A 17,840-nucleotide genomic window follows, 5' to 3' on the forward strand; every position below is an offset into this window, starting at 1 on the left:
CACCACATCAGTCTCAGTCAGTACCCTGATGGATGACCCAGGATGGGGTGTCACAGAATTTATGGATGATACTCTGGTGGGGAGAGCCATGGAAAATATGAGAGAGGAGCAAGAAAAAAAATAAACTAGGTTAGACACAGACACATCTGCAAAGAGAGAATCCACTGGAAACAGATACAAACAGGCTGGAGAAATTTAGAAAACAACATAATTTAGGGATGAGAATATTAAACATAAATTCATACTGATTAAGAATGAGGATGTGAGAACAAGGTCCTACCATATAGCACCAGGAACTCTGCTCAATGTTATGTGGCAGCCTGGATGGAAGAAAAGTTTTCAGGAGAATGGATCCATGTATTTGTAGGTTGAGTCCCTTTCCTATCCACCTAAACTATCACAACATTGTTAATTGGCTATATTCCAATATAAAGCAAAAAGTTAAAATGGTAAAAAAAAAAAAAAAAATTAAAGGGGAAATAAGGTGGTGAGGAAAGGAGCGCTTGGCCTGCAGCCACTGTTTCTTCCGCCTTCAGTCTGCATCTTTCGCAGAGCTTCTAACAGTGCTATGTTGGTACAGGGCATCCGGAGGTTCACAGCCTCTGAGGAGCCACTGTGAGGAGGGTCCAGGGATGAATATACCATTTGCAGTGGAAAACAAGTGGAGGTTACTAGCTATGATGACTTTGCTCCTTGGGTCTGGATCTGCTCCACCTTTCTTTATAGTAAGACCTGCCTGTTGCTGCTGGCTACATCGCTCCAGTTGTGTCTGACTCTTTGTGACTGCATAGACTGTAGCCTACCAGGCTCCTCTATCCATGGAGATTCTCCAGGCAAGAATCCTGGAGTGGGTTGCCATGCCCTCCTCCAGTTATAGTAAGACATCAACTGCTTAAAAAATAATCCATGAGACAGATATGAAGAGGAGTATGTTAAGAGGTGCAATATTTTTTTTTAAAAAAAGGGATAAAATAAAATAAAATAAAAAAGGGATAAAACTTAATCTCAGCATCCTAGATAGGTTTGTAAATAAACTTATGGCATAAATCCTTAATGCCTCTTCTCTGAAACACGGAACATGATAATTGAACATATGCTTCCTTTCTATTTGAGTATTATTGCATTATTAGTTTCTTAATTAAATATGTATGTGATTTCAAAAAGTAATCTAAAAAAGAAAAATGTGTGTGGAGAGGGAGGTCATTGGTATTTGAGATTGCATTGAAAACTATATTCAGAGGATATGACTCAGAGCAAGCTTTAACCAGGTAACTGCCCTCCACCAACCCTCATTGAGGAATAATCCAGAAAAGGTGAAAGCGGGAGCAGCAGGAAGTCACATTTCCCGATCCCACCCAGATGCCAGCTCCTTTTCCGTGGGTCTCACTGACTGAGCAGTCAGTCAGTAGTCAGCAGAGAATTCTGTGCGGCAGGCCTCTCCACTCCCATTTCACAGATGAGACAGCTGAGGACAAAGGAGACGCAAAGGACAAAGCTGAGGACAAAGGAGGACATAAGGAGACGCAGAGCTAGAAAGTGTCAGGTCTGGGGCTTGCAAACAGCGTAGCTCGACTCCAAAACCCCTGCTCATCCCAACATCAGATACCCTCACACCTTGCCCCACCTACACCTCCTGATTTTGCTCAAGTGCTATGCTTTTTATGTAAGAAAAACCTTCTTATATCAACCAAACAGGGTATGGAGATGCTCCTCTATTTCATACCACTTATTTTTATTTGATATGCTATATATTGGCTTGCTTTCTGCCCTCTCGCTGGAATATATGTTTATTAAAGAATCTCTAGTCTCAAACATGTCTGATACTTTACAGGTACTCAATAAATATTTGTTACTAAATTATACACTTCTCAGGAACAAACGCTTTCTTTTTATTACCTAAATGCACACTAATTCATCTATTAAAGGTGCCTAGTTAGGAAAAAAATCACACTTATAAAACAAAATGCTGAACAGAAGAATAGGAAATGTCCTGTTAGATTTGTCCAGAATATTAATTTATGTCTACGGGGCCAAGCAGACAGTTTCTGTAAGGTACTGTTATTAATAGAAACTCCCTGCTTTTGTTAAATATTAAATAAAGAATCTGAAGGAGAACCAGACCACTGGTCTCTGTCATCCACACCGAGAAAGTAGGAGGGGATGGACGAATGTGCAGAGAAACTGAGAAAATTCAGGTGAAGAAAGTCAATTCATTGCCCTGATGCTTTCTTTACAGATGCCAAGAAACTGAACAGGGATTAAACAAACAAACAGACTCTTTTCCCACAGAATAATCTAAGTTGTTGGTTCTTTTGTAAGGAAATGATGCTGAGTTAAAGAGAACACTTTCTCTTCCTTTCCTTTATGCTCCCCAGTCCTGTATTTGAGCCCTAGTTACCATTCTTGTCTAGTTGCCACTTGGACCAATTAATTCTCGGAAGCTGACTATAAGTGTCTGGGGGCTTCTCTTGGAGAGTCAGTACCTCTTAGGGGTTGAGTCATTCTTTCATGATATTAAAGGAAATATGATCCCCTGATGGGGTTGGGCTGCTGTCCTGACTAGCATCCAACGAGACCAAAAGAGGGGTACCTCGTCAGCAAGGAGCCTTCAGTAATCAGACACCAACACCATTCCTCTTTTGAAAAGAGAAAAATGTGCATAAAGTGAAGAAGTTGGCCTTTAGAGTAGAAAAGCCCAAAGCCTAACAGCTAACATTGGTTGTGATGCTCATGTGGCAGGCACGTTGCTGGGGCTGTAGTCCCCACTCACTCCAGAAGAGTGATCTTGAAGGTTAGGGCAGCTGCCTGAAGCCTCCACACATAGTGAATGACAGGGCCGGGGTCTGTCTGGTTTTCTGGAGCCCACGATCAAGACCATAATGCTATATGACCTGCACAGGGTTTGTCTCATAGAGGGAGTGAGGACGGAGGGGACTTCTACTTTTGATGGTGCCCAGATGTTTTTCTACGAAAACTGCAGCAGCATCTTGGAGGGAAGGGTTATTCCAGATGCATTTGCAGCAGAATCCCTTTGATCCTCTTTAATCTATCATCAATTAACTTATGGGGCCAAAAACCATTTTTGGCTGACCACTTTAAAGGACGTCTTTGGGACCACTTGTAGTCTGCCCTCTTATGCCTACTCCAGTGGCAAAAATAGTTGTGAGTGCTGGAAAGCTCTATCTTCAGCACAACTGGCCAGAGAAACTACTCAAATAACTCACTCAGAAAGGTGTCATCTACAAAGCAATTGACTTTTTGGGTTCTGAATCCATCTCAGTTCCCCAACCTGGTGGTAATGAATTGTAAAGGTCTGGAGCAACCCAAGATGCATCTCAGCAATGCCATCTCCATGGCAACAAGGGGAGATGCAGACACATCTCAGCAACGCCATCTCCATGGAAACAAGGGGAGATGCAGTAGAAAAGCAGCCTCGGCCCTTGAATCAGAATGCCTGTATTCTAGGAGAACCTCCTTAACCTCAATGAAGCTTAGTTTTCTCATCAATAAGATGCGGAGTCATTACATTTGCTATGAGGTTCAAATGAGCTAGGTTATCATCACCATGGCAAATGTTTATAGTGTCCTTGGAATGCTCCAAGCATCTACTAAGTGCTTCATGCATATATTTAATTTTTAACCCAGGGGTTAGGTACTTATTAAAAACTCTGATTAAGGATGAGAAACCTGGGGCCTAGCTGAGGTTAAGTAATCTATCCAAGGTTACACAGCTGGTAAGTGACAGGTCAGAACCTAAATTCAGATTTGAGTACCTTCTGAAGCTATGGTTTTAATCACTGCAAACTGAAGCTTGTGACTGCTTTGTGATTGGGCTCCACCCTGTCTCTCTGCTGCCATCCCTTGTATATGAGACCCTTGGGATTATATGAAAATCCTTGGAATGCCATATTCCGATGTGAAGCTTTATCTTTGTCTAAGGACCTCAGGTTGCATTTGTACAAAACTGATCAAGGAAGTCCCACAATAATGCTGAGTATGCCTGGGTGGTCATATGCCCTCAGAAGTCACTCACTCCTTAAAGGTGATGTGCATAGTCACATGTATCATTTTTATCACATCTATGCCATTGCTTTGTCTAAAACGGTTAGTTAAATTTTAACAACTAACTCCAGTTTTACTGTTTCCTGAGGAAAAATTAAAATAATGAATGCATTAACATTGTTTCCCCCAAAACATCATGTTTGAGGTCACATAGCTTGTTACTGGTAGGACTGAGTTATCTGGGTGAATTCCTACAAAGTGGGCAGATTGGATCATTTCCACAGCCCCCTTTGGCTAGGAAAAAAAATATGACTCTGGGCCACAGACTCCTCCAGCCAAGAACCATGCTGGATCCAGGCTTCCTCTGCAAATTAGGAAAGGGGGAAGATGGGTAGGAAAGAGGAAAGGAGAAGTAGGAGCTGCAATGTCAAGGTTACAAGACAAGGAGCTAAGTGGGGAAGAATGACTCTGGGGAGGAGGAAGCGCAGGAGCCAGTTCAGAGCCGAGGACCCGCGGAGCGGTGTGGGAGGCAGGGCCCTTGTCCACTGACAGATGGCTTCGGTGCTTCCCCAGGTTTTAGAGACACTAGTCATCCCTGTCTGAGCTAAGTCTTCAGAGAGGGAGGGATGAAAGGAGGGAATGTGTCCTTTCAGTAACTCCACTTTCTTGATCTCAGCCCATCCCTGCTCATCCTGGATGAAGTTTAGCTATTATCAAATTTCATTAAAGATTTCATCTGTTGTAGGTATAGCATTATTTTACAGAAATAGAAAAAAAAGCACTACCCATTATCTCTGTACAGTGTCATTAGAAGACCCAGGCAGCTCTTACATTAAGAATTATCTTAGAATTGATGAGAAGTTCTTATAACTACTGTATTACTACTAATAAAATCCGTAACTTAAGGGTTTGCTAGGTACCAGGAACTGTACTAAATGTTTTATATAGTTGGATTCAAAATTCGTGATCTGTGAGATAGGTGTCACTACCCTCGTTTATAGAGGAGAAAAGCTCAGAGAGGCTAAGTAACTTGCCTAAGTTTGCCCAGCTGGCAGAGACTGAATAGGAAGCTGAGTCTGACTGCAGAGTGTGTGGCTTTAATCACCAAGTTATCTTACCTCCAACTTTTCAGTGGTGGGCCACTTCATTAAGATTCTCAGGGTGGCAAAGGTCTTGGGGCCCAGGCCTCTCCCTGACTCTTCTGGGTGGAACTGATTATGAAGGAAGACAGTGGAGAAGGGCCACAAGTTCTCCCTCAGCCCACAGATCATCAGGAAGACTGTTCTAGCTCTGGATATGTGGGGGTTAAAACACAGGAGGAGTGGGCTTAGAGGGGCACCGGAATTCCCAGAGCTTGTTCTACAGGGAACTAAAAGACAGTGAGAAATGGGGAGGGGAAGGGGACACAGACACACAGCTGGTATTTCAGCACTCACGCATGGGAGGGGGGTGGGGGGCAGTTGTTACTGTAAGACTGATGATTCCAGCTGAAGGCATGCATGAGTCCTTCCAAGACCTCACCAGGGACCTAGCCAGTATGAATTCATGATTCTGGTTTTTTTAAAGAGGACTCCTCTAAATGCTTCAGGTTTAACAACCATGGACCACCTCCACCCCCCACTGCTACCAGACCCAATGTTTATGAAAGCAGGTGTTGTTCAGGATAGAGGCATCTGGAGGAGAGTAGGGTCCACATGGGCCATGCAGAAGAAGTAATGGTGATTGAAAATGGGGAAATAACTAGGAGAAAAGTTGTCTGGTTGTTTGGCCTGCAAGTTTTTGTTGGCTTGCAGAAACGGGCCATTTCCTGCCCTATTCCTTCCAAGGCCAATCCCACAGACTGGCAGTGGGAAATTTCCCCTGTTTACTTTAATGAAGGGGTTGTGTTCTGATGCCAACCAGTCCTGAGAGCCTGCTGTTCCTCCGCGGTAGTCGCCAAAGTGATGATACCCGTGAGGAATGTGAGGGACTATAATAGAACTCTTATGCAGAATTTTCTGATCCTTTAACAGCATTTTTGTATGTCTTATAATGGATATAACACATTAATACATGTATACAATTTGTAAATAATCATACATATGCAGAAGACATAAGAGGTGTGGGTTTGACCCCTGGGTCAGGAAGATCCCCTGAAGAAGGAAATGGCAACCTACTCCACTGTTCTTGCCTGGAGAATCCCATGGACAGAGGAGCCTGTCAGGGTTTTACAGGGTCGCAAAGAGTTGGACGCAACTGAAGCAACTTAGCACAACACAATACAGGATAGGTAAGGGCTTCCCTGGTAGTTCAGATGGTAGAGAACCTGCCTGCAATACAGGAGAGTTGGGTTCAACTTCTGGGTGGAAAAGATCCCGTGGAGGATGGAATGGCTACCCACTCCAGTATTCTTGCCTGGAATGTATTGCTATAGGTCTGTGATGAAAAAGGGTCTTCCCTGGTAGCTTACACAGTAAAGAATCTGCCAGCAGTGCAGGAGACCTGGGTTTGACTCCTGGGTTGGGAAGATCCCCTGGAGAAGGGAATGGCAACCCTCTCCAGTATTATTGTCTGGGAAATCCCATGGACAGTGGAGCCTAGCAGGCTACAGTCCATGGGGTTGCCAAGAATAGGACATGGCTGAGTGACTAACACTGTGATGAAAAAAGTTGGGAGATTATCACTTTAAGGAGAAGATACTGCCCAATCCTCTTTAAGTTCCCCCTCTTAAAGCTTCTGGTGACAAAGTCATCAAAAATACCCATCTTGGTTGAATTCATACGATCGTTCCATGTTCTGGATGTAACAATTGTCTTCTTTACATTTCCTTCAACTTTACAGTAAATTAAATAATTGCTGTATTTTTTTTTAGCTACTAACCTGGTATCTGGAGTTTTCCAAGGCAACAGGGAAGTGCTGAACTGATTGCATATTTAAACTACTTGCATTTTGATATTAAGGGATTATGGTTGTTTTGTGAGACATTAATATTATGGCTACATTTCTTAAGAACCTGTATTCTTTAGAGATAAGCACTAAGACATCTGCAGATGAACTATGATGTTTGAGATTTGCTTCAAAAGATGGTATAGATGAAAAAAGATAGCCATGAATTATTAATTATTGGAGATAGGTGTTAATGTACATGGGGATTCCTTATACTCTACTTTTACACTGAGATTTTCATTATAAAAAGCGAAGAATTTTAAAACAAAAATCAACCAAACATGAAGAAATCAGTGAGGCCCGATATTAAAAAAAAAAAAAAAAATCCCCTGTCTTTCAACTACCTGACATAGTTAAGTGACATCAAGAAAAGCAGACAATTTACCGAGCACCAGAGTGGTACCTTGAAGCCCCTGAGTTGGGCATTTTAGATCAGGGAGTAAATGATTTGGGACTGATGTTGCTTTTCTGCTGGCAAAAAAGGACTTGTTGATTCTCAAGGAGAAAAAAAATAAGACCATTAAACAGGATCACTAGGCTCTTTGGACAAAGCATCATTACAAAGCACCATTTTGACGAGTTGAGTATAATGAATCAGGAACATGCAGCTTCAATCTCCCTCCAAATACACAAGCTGTAGGTTTAAGGGGAAATGCCCTATTAGACATGTGCTGAGGTGCAATGCTTTGGAAGACACTGAGTCACTGAACACAGATGGACTCTGGCTCCACTCCCCCAGAATGGACCTCGCTCCCCTCTACTGGAGTAGGATTTCTCCACCTCACCCCATTTCCTCTGTAAACGCTACCTCCTTGCTTCTACATCCTAATCGAAACTTCATCTTGGATTCTCAAAACATAGGAGGAGAAAAATCCAGAGATCGGAAGGTTTTTTTGTTTGTTTGTTTTCAATTTTGATGAAAAAGAAATCATTTCTTTGAGACTTAACTTGGAAAGCATCTCCTGGCAAGCCCATGGAGTTCACTCTGTTGGTTTAAACTTGGAAACTGCTGGGAGTCGTTAACACAGTGCAAATGAAGTGAGGAGGAAAAGGATGCTGAGGTCATTCTACTGCCCTTCTCTCCCTCAGCCCTCTTCCTCCTCATTCACACGAAGAAGAGTCCAACAGCAACAGTCTCGATATGCCTTGTGTGGACCTCTGCTTCATACAAAGCCTTTGGAAAAGATGCTTCCCCGGGCTGTGCAGCTCATGGCCAAGTCTGGCTGAAGCCAGCAGGGAGGAGGCCAGTGCTGCCACACGACCTTTCCCTAAAGAAAGGAAAATGGAGAAGTTGGACCAGGGCAAACCATCTCAAAACCTCTGAAAGCCCAGGATGCCCAGCGGGGTGTGATTTAAGGCTCTTATTGGTCTGTGAACCCCAAGGAAGACTGCAGTTTGTCAGAGGTGTGTTTTGCAAGTTTGTCAGAGGAAGTTCTGCAGAGGGTGGCTGGGCTCCTTGGACCTGAGACACGTGGTCGGTGTTCTGCGTCTCTGACTCCCAGGCCCTAGCCCACTTCCCAGAAGGACACACACAGGGCCGCCTCAGAACTCCTGCTGCTCTTGGCAGCTTCTCCAGAGACATCCTTCCATAGCCTTAAATGATTCAGGTTGCAAAACTGGAGTCATGCATTTTAATTTCCCGAGCACAAGACTCCAGGGGGAATAAACCGTCCCTGTTTAGAGCTACTCTCTCTGAGGGGTCGGGAAAGAGTGCAATTTCTCCCTCCAGATATGGGCATGGATTCTGTTTCTAGTGATGCCAGTTCCAAACCAAGAATATTTGACTGTAAGTGAGAAAGACAGCCAGCATTTCCTGACAACCTGAGAAGCCCCATGGCAATAGCATAGCACCAGTTTTAGGGACCAGTTATCCCCCACTGGAGGACAGTGCCTAGCTGCCTCACTGATACTTTCATCTTTCAAACAAAGGACAGTTACCTGCTTTGAAGAATAGGGCTCCAGCTGCTGGAAATTCACTCAGACTCTACACCACAAGCATAAACACAGCTTCCACCAAAATATGATACAAAGTGAGAACTGTTTTCAGACACTACAGGAGATAGAATCTGAATGGTTGGGGAAAGATGACAAAACTTTCAATTTTCTGTAAATAGCTTTTGAGAGTTGGGAGTGTATCGTAAAATTCATTTCATCATTTCACCACCCCCAACTCTAAAGTTTCTCCTTGGGATTTTTGCTAAACAAAATATTGAAAGAAATGTTACAAAACCCACAGGAGATTTATTAACCTGAGCAGCAGCAGCCATTTCAGTTACTCAGGTCCAGGGCTGCTTTCTGCAAAGCCTGAGATACAGACAACTTGTCATGGAACTGGCGAATTCATTTCATTTAGTTCAGTTTGAGCCTATACTGTGCAGAAGCTGGGTGTTCAGACATAAACAACTCTCAACCAGCCCTCCTTCTTAGGACTCACCAGGCAGAGCAGAGTGGATGGGACGCTGTGGAGGATACACCACAGAGGAGCGCAGAGGGACGGGGAGATGACTTTCACAGGATGCCAGGGTGAGTTGATACCTGAGCTGGAACTAAGGGTTCTTCAATTGTAATGCCCAAAGGGATCACTTGGGGAGTTGTTTGTTAAGAATAAAAATAGGATAGGCTTCATAAGAATTAAGGGGAACTTGAGAATAAAAATGGATGCACTCCACCCAAGACTTTTGTTTTAGGGAATTGATTTAGAGCCTGACCATCTGCATTTTAAAGTTAAAAAAAAAAAAAAATCAGCCCTCAGTTGTTATGTGGGTGGTCCTCAGAACCCTCACTGCTCCAAGAACTTCACCTATAAGTCTGGACATGCATGAAGCTGTAAATAGACCCAGAAAGACTTTAAGGCTGGACCCGTGCTCATGTGTGTGAAACTCAAAGTATATTTCTTAAATTTGCTTGGGCGTTTAGAAAGTTCAGAAAGAGTTCATGCGAGTCTGGGGGTGAGGGCTTATGAAAGAAAGCACTGCCCTTGATCCTTTTGGCAGGCTTTCTGTAGACCCCAAGAGCAATCCTCGGCTCTCTGCCCCCTATTCTCTGACTGGGACTCCTTTATACTAAACACCCTGGTTTTCGGCTTCTTCTACGGAATTCTCTCTCCTCTGGGTCATGTCAACAGGTGCTGATGGAAATGTTTAAAGAAGGAGCTGCCTGGGGTCATAAACTCTGGGCCCTCAAGGCCAAACCAGGCAGGCAGAAGTGTCTGTGGGATTGGACACAGGTGTTTTCATTTGGAGTTAAGTTGAATTTGAATGCCTTTTAGCCACTATCTATGGGCTTCCCCGGTGGCTCAGTGGTAAAGAATCCGCTTGCCAATGCAGGAGACATGGGTTTGATCCCTGGGTGGGGAAAATCCCCTGGTGGAGGAAATGGCAACCCACTCCAGTATTCTTGCCTGGAGAATCCCATGGACAGAGGAGCCTAGTGGGCTACTGTCCATGGGGTCACAAAAGAATAGGACATGACTTAGCAACTAAAACAGCATCAAGCCTGTATACATGTTTACCTTATATATTATGTATGCTATACATAATATATATGTTATTATTATGTATACATATACATGTTTACATATATATGAAAGTGAAAGTTGCCCTGTCCTCTCTGACTCTCTTGCGACCCCATCCATGTATTATACAGTCCATGGAATTCTCCAGGCCAGAATACTGGAGCGGGTGGCCTTTCCCTTCTCCAGGGAATCTTCTAAACCCAGGGATCAAACCTGTATACATAATATGTATATTATATGTTAGGTAGTTAGAATAGGAAAAAGGAGTCCAGAATGGCAGTGGCTAAAAGAACAGGAGGGGGAAAGCCAGTGAAAATAGAACAAAGAAAGGTCAGAGGACTCGAGTGAGGACCTCAGGTAGAACAAACAGCACTCCTGGCTATACCAGTTTACATAGGGCAGGCCCGGGGGAGGAACAACATATAAAGAGAGGAGCCAAAGGGCCGGGGCTCTCTCTTCTCTTCTCTTCATGTCTTTTAGGTCGGCATGCCCTCATGCCTCGAGGATGTATTTTCCTTTTATTTTCTAAATAAAACTGAGCTGTAACACGGTCTGTCCAAGAGCTGAGAGCTGTGACACGGCCTGTCCGAGGGCTTTAACGCCCGTCGCTTCAAATTTTTGATGTGATGAGACAGAACGAAGGAAATCACACACTCCCCTGACATTATATATGCATGTATATGTGTATGGGACTTCCCTGGTGGATCAGACGTAAAGCATCTGTCTACAGTGCAGGAGACCAGGGTTCAATCCCTGAGTCAGGAAGATCCTCTGGAGAAGGAAATGGCAACCCACTCCAGTACTCCTGCCTGGAAAATCTCACGGACAGAGGAGTGTGGTAGGCTATAGTCCATGGGTTTGCAAAGAGTCGGACACAACTGAGTGACTTCACTTTCAATTTCTTTTCATATATGTTTATATGTATACATATGCATATATATTTGTATGTTTATTTTCTAAGCAGTTTATTGGATGCCTCAGGTGTTCCTGTAGTCTTAGATCTGAATGATTCAAATGTTTAGATAACTCCTGCCTGGTTCCTCTAGGCATTTGAGTTTGAGACCCCTGGGGGCCACATCTTAAATTTGAATCCATTTACTGGATTAACTCCAGTTTTCCAGCTGGGATGCTAGGGAAGAGGACTCAGGCTGAGGGAGTCTTGGTGTCAGAGAGAAAGGAAAATCCAGAAGGAGTTCAGTGATTGGAGGCTCAGGACACAGGGCAAGCTTCACCCAAGGCCTGGACGCCAAAGCCCAGACAAGGGTGTCTGAAGAAGCCTGGTTAATGCACTCCACCTCTGAGATCCCCGTGGCCGACAGGAGCATCTCACCACCCTGCGGCCCCAGGGCCGAGAACTCTAAGCAGACCCACCTCCAGTGCCACTCACAGCTCGCACTTGTTTTCTAACCTTTGCTGATAACCATAGCCACCTCTTATCCTTTCTTGTGCAACGGACTCTGCCTGAAACATTTCTCTGTCGTTCTCTTTGATTCTGCCTAATTCTTCCCTAATTACTTCAAGTTCCTGCTCAGGCCCCCATCTTCTTGCCAAGCTTTTCCTGATCAATTTCACCAAAATGCACAATCTCCTCCTCCTCTCAACTGGTTACCTAACCTACTGTCTGAAGACTTACACCTTTATGTCTTAGATCATTGTTTATATTTCTTATCTATATGTTTTATCTTCTCAATTAAATCCTCAACTCCTTGTGGGCAGGTGCTGTGACTAATTTTTTACTGCCTGTATATTCCTTCCAGTACCTGCCACAGTACCTGAACTGCATTGCAGGTGGATTCTTTACTAGCTTAGCCACAAGGGAAGCCCCAGTACCTGAAACATGTCATTAATTCACTGATTAGTTCCTTATCACTAGCAGCATCAGGTAACAGCTGCACAGAACTGGGAGCTTCCAAGAAAGTTCTATCAAATCAGTACAGGAATGTGATATTTATAATTTCCTCATATCACGCCTCCTGGATTGCTTCACATTCAGAAAAGGTGGCTAGCTTGAATTCACTCAGAAAAGTTGCCTTTGATTCATGCATTTGTGGAAAAGAAAACTGTAAGCCAGTATGAAGAGCCTTCCTTTAATTAGGCTATAAATGGAAAGTAACTCAATGGAAACGTTCCTCATTAGGACCCGACATGGGTTGAATGGTGGCCTCTAAAAACATGCCACCCAGAACCTGTGAATGTGACCCTATTTGGATAAAGAGTCTTACAGATGCAATGAGACTAAGGTTCTCAAGATCATCTGGATTATCCAGATGAGTCCTGAATCCAGTGACATGTATCCTTGCAAGAGGGGAAGAAGATTTAGAACTGGAGAGCACAAACTGTAGAAGGCTGTGTGAAGATGGAGGAAGAGACTGAAGTGATGCAGCCAGAAGCCAAGTAATGCCTGGAGTCCCCAGAAGCTGGGAGAGGTGTGGAAGGATTCTCCCCCACAGCCCTCACAGAGTGTGGCCCTATTATCACCTTAATTTCAAGCTCCTAGCCCTCAGAACTGTGAGAGAATAAATCTGCGCTGTCTTGTATATACTTAGTTGCAGCAGCTCTGGGAAACTAATACAGCAAATAACAAGGATAGCAGATGGGGGTGGGGGGTGGAGAGATGCAGGTGGAAAGGGTTGGGAGGAAAGCTTTCTGGCATTAGATTTCAGAGATGGCTTCAGCATCCATCATGAGAGAGGAAGGGGCTTTTCCATAATCCCAATTAAATCTGCCATCGTTTGTTTTTCCAGAAAAGCTTCCACAATGTCATTATTACCCCAGAGATGCTTACTATTCAGGCTTAAGCCAGATACTTTCTCTATGAACCTTCTTATCCAAGGTGAACTGGGTTTACCTTCCAATAAGGTAGGACCAGAGTCCTCAAGAGTCCTCAAAACGAAGAGTCCTCAAAATGAATGTCCTTCACAGACCCAGGTCATTTATTCTCTCCTCTACTTCTGGAGCATTTATTGAGCATCTGCTGTGCTGGGCAAATTGATCAGTCTGCCTAACTATAACAGAGGCACTGGTTATATCTAAACATGAGAGGATCTCTACCTAAATCTGACCAGTCAAGCTTTTCTATTCTGGGATGTCTGGACTCTATTTAGAGTCCCTCTTTTCATTTGCCCCCTACCCCAACTCTAGTTTATAAAGAAGCAACTCTTGCTATTTTTACCTGTCTGGTGAGTACAGAGAACTCATTTTTGAGAACTACATTTTTGTAAATACTCCCAACACTGAGACACACACCACAACACTTTTCATCTGATTGCTAGAAGCTGTCCACATCAGCCTGCAATCCTTTTTCAAAGCTTATTAACAAAAACAGCCTGAAAAATATCACTGTAAAGATCAGGGATGTGAGTCATTTCCTCTTACAAAATGAACATAGGTCATGGAGGAAAATGTCTTTTTTTTTTTTTTGAGATGCATAATGAAATATTTAGAGGTAAAATGTTATGATGACTGCAATCTACTCCAAATCACTTCCATAAAAAGTAAAACAAATGAGGCAAAATTGGCAAAATGCTAATCATTATATCTAGGTGATAGGAATACAGGTATTCAGTACAGGGTTCTTCTGCTTTCAGATGCATAAAAATTATCAAAAATAAAAACAAAAAGGGTGTATATTTTTTTACATATAGGGCTATCTTGCCCCCATATTGACACTCTTGGTGTTTTCAGGATTGGAGACCGATTGTCTCAAAAAAAGGATAATATCTGTTTATAACTAGAAATGTCCAATAGAGACTTCAGGTCTGTACACACAGCTTCTGTTCTTAACAGTCCTTTGGTTCTATTTATGGAGGGAAGTGAAGAAGCATCTATTGAGAAAAAGCAGAGTATCAAAAAAAAAAAAAAGAAAGGAAGAAAGCAGTGTTGGCACAGATGCAGGGAAAAAAAATGCCTTGTTGGGAAAGCACCGCATCAGTAAGATGGTGTTTCTCTGTTAAGTCACAGACCGCTAAGCACGCGACTTCAAACTACTGACAGGATGTTTTGTCCAAGTGCATCTAGTGGATGTGGAATTTATCCCTCTAAGCTGACATGCCGGCCCAAGGACGGACTCAGGTCCCACCCCCGACACCCCACACCCAGACACAGGCAGGCACAGTGAGAGGGGGACTCACAGTTCTGAGTATAGGAAGTGCAGATTGCCCACATTGTCAACGTAGTTGGCAGGGCTGAGCCAAGGCAGGATCAGCAACAGAAGCGCCTTCATTTTCCGATCAGGGTGCAGCTCTTTCTCCCCCCACAAGCCACCTTCTCTCTGTCCGTCAGTGGCAGGGGCCCAGCCCAGCCCGCCCCTTTAAACAACACTTGCCATGTTCCCACAATCAGCAGTCATAGAGAATCAGGCTCAGAGCCCTTAGCTGGCGCTGCGTTGATAAATCACAGGCTCGTAAGAGGACTGTGTGGTGCTCTGATTCTCAGATGGGGAGATCTGAGAACGGAGGGACCCACCAACGTTGGCAAGAGGGTTAGGCTGAGAGCAGGCAGGCTGATGCCTGGGAAAGGGACCTGCCCCTCCTGCAGAATGCCGACTGGTTCTCAGGAAGCAGCTGGTACATTTACATCACTGGCCAGGAGCAGTCGGGCTGGAAGCTAATCTGTGCTGGAAGAGGGCATGAACACGGCACACGCAGAGCCCACTGTGTGAACAAGCAGATACTCAGAAGCTGTCCTCCAGCTTGACTGGAGGAAGACAGTCATCTTTGAACAGCATCTTTGAACAGAGATGAAATCAGCATCTTTGGAACAGAGGCTAAGAGCTGCGCTCAAAGTAAGTCTTTGGATATTGTTGCACAGGAATGTTAATAGGAACCAGCTCCACCTCTCCATGTATATTTAGAATATGTACTTAAGGTAAGTCACCTGTCAATGTCCTGACCACACAGACAGAGGTAAGGGAAGTGATGTCTTCCCTGTTAATTTTGAAAACTGTCCCTATGACAGAATAGGTTGTGTCATTCTCTCTGAGACTAACCAAAAGCCTCAACAGACAGACATGAAGTTCTTTAAAAACAGTGTATACAGACTCCTGATCTGTAAGAAGAAAAGTTATTCCATTCCTCCTGCTCCCTGGAGTAACTGAATTAGGCTCTGACACTAGCTGCAGGATTCTGGGCATTTCATGGAAGCTCTGAGCCTCAGTCATCTCATTTTTGAAACGAAGCTAATAATGCCTTATTTCCTTAGTTCTGTGAAGGCTGGACCACAGCATCTCTTCCACCTTTGAGATCTATGATTCCAGACCATACTACCTGTCTTAACAAGAGGGCTTCTTTGCATGCCTAAGCTCTGGAATGCCATAGAAGCCTCAGATTCCTCTCCTTCTAGTTCATATTTAAGAAGATGAAAGTCCATTTCAGTAACTGAAGACCCAAATCTTAATAGAAATGGCTCAAAAAGATAGTTACATTAACCAGAACCTGGCATTTACAACAAACTCCACTTCACAGGAAGAAGACTAAGGAAAATCTACAGGATGACCCCAAATGCAGGTGCTCGTGGTCAAGAATGTGTCTGCCAATGCAGGAGACATAAGAAACATGGTTCAATCCCTGGGTCGGGAAGATCCCCTGGAGGAGGAAATAGCAACCCACTCCAGTGTTCTTGCCTGGAGAATCCCATGGACAGAGGAGCCTGGCGGTCCATGGGGTCACAAGAGTGGGACATGACTGAAGTGACTTACACACACACACACACACACACACACACACACACACACAGGAAACTGGCGTCAGAGATTTGCCTTCATCTTTGACAGCGCTAAAAGGCTTTAACTACAGTAGACCCTGAGGACGTACAGATTTCACTTCTACAGTTTAGATCTGGGATACACAACCTTGATAAAGCATGGCATCTATAGTTCTTTTGAGGTCCTAATTTGAATTCCACTCCCTTTCTCTGGTATGCAAGAGAGACAGAGTCTGTGAAGAGCATAAAAAAGGAAGTTAGGTTTGGAATTTAGATGCTGTCATCAAACAGGCTTGACTCTGAACCCTAACTCTGCCATAAATGAGCTGTGTGACACTGGGCATGTTGCTTAATCTCTCTGAACTTCCGTATCCTCCTTTGTAAAGACAACAATAGTATGCTTAGCTCACAGTGTTGTTATGAAGGTGGAATGAAATAATGCCTGTAAGAACAAAGGACTGCATGAGCTGTTGTTGTAAATGTTGTTATTAATAGCTACTAATAATTGTGGATGAGCCTGGCTGGCAGATCAGCATCTATTTCCAAGAGGCTTTGCTGTTCTCATCCTGGCCCTTCTTTCTTCCTGCTCAGTCTTTTCCTGAATACAGAGTTTCACAGAGTCCTGGGACATGATCATCTTGAATGTCCAGGATCTACTGTATAGAGCGCAACTCATAAGTAGCATCGTATGTAACATAGACTATAGGCTTCAGAGTGTGCTGGATTGTATTTCTGATGATCTTGAGCAGGTCAGATTGCTTCTCCAAGTCTCTGTTAAAAAGAAAGATGTCTGACTTTCACTTGCATTTCAAAAGGATAAGATGCCTTAATGGATATGATGCAATATAAAAATGAGGGTATTGTTTTTTATTGTTTCTGTCACTCTTGCAAAAACAGCTGGTTTCCTATTCAATATTGAATCTCATCTTCTTCTTTTTAAGAGCACCTGTGTTTTGTTTATGGTGGTGATGCACTTTGCCTCTCCACAGACAGGCAGCCATGTAATACGCCACTGGCCAGTGAGGTATAAGAAGAAATTACTGGGTGACGCAGCCTAGAAAGCTCTTTAAAGGAGGGAGTCTTAGTTTGTACATTGCATTTTGCCCTTGATGCCTGGTTCTTTTTGCCTGGAACTTGGATGTGATGCTGAGGCTTGAGTAGCCATTTTGAGGCCATGAGGTAATGATCATGAGGATGAATGCTAATTGAAAAGCAGAAGGAGCCTGGATTCCTGATGGCAACATCATACTAGCTGTGGGCTTCCCAGCCCCAAACTTTGTGCTAAATGAGAAAAAGGAAACTTCTACATAGTTAGATCAACATAACTTGAATTTTTTATTACCCATCCTCAGATGTAGTCCTATCTAATATCTTTTGGGAATAAAATCCTACTTTCACATGGTCATGGATTGCTATAAACAGTAGAGTCTTAACCCTAATCCTTGCTCCAAGCTCTGAGTCCTCTTTACCCTTAAATGTCAGCTCAGACATCACCAATCATCAATCACCTCCAGTTTTCTTGTCTTTTTTTCTTGTCACTAAGCAGGGAACTCCTTGAGTGCAGGAGCTATTGGTCCTGTTTTCTACTGTATCCTCACCACAGTGCCTAGAACATCGTAGATGCTCAATAAATATCTGTTGAATGAAAGAGAATTCAACTCAGTTAAAGAGACCATTTCTTGGAATAGTCTTTCTTGAT

At 43.6% G+C, this 17,840-nt stretch overlaps 1 protein-coding gene across 4 annotated transcripts in view; it reads right to left on the bottom strand.

Annotated features, from left to right (window-relative positions):
* Nucleotides 1-17,840, bottom strand: part of LNX1 (ligand of numb-protein X 1) — a 194,577-nt gene that overhangs the window by 84,810 nt on the left and 91,927 nt on the right. The window contains exon 1 of one of the 4 annotated variants that reach the window (XM_020911318.2): nt 14,572-14,924. The exons of the other annotated variants lie outside the window; for them this stretch is intronic. Within the exon in view, the coding sequence (XP_020766977.2) occupies nt 14,572-14,663 (92 nt within the window). The 5' untranslated portion in view covers nt 14,664-14,924. Of the gene's footprint in view, nt 1-14,571; nt 14,925-17,840 lie in introns of those variants that run through there. 4 annotated transcript variants of the gene reach the window in all.

Source organism: Odocoileus virginianus, chromosome 29, assembly GCF_023699985.2.
Source record: "Odocoileus virginianus isolate 20LAN1187 ecotype Illinois chromosome 29, Ovbor_1.2, whole genome shotgun sequence".
NCBI classification, from domain to species: domain Eukaryota; kingdom Metazoa; phylum Chordata; class Mammalia; order Artiodactyla; family Cervidae; genus Odocoileus; species Odocoileus virginianus.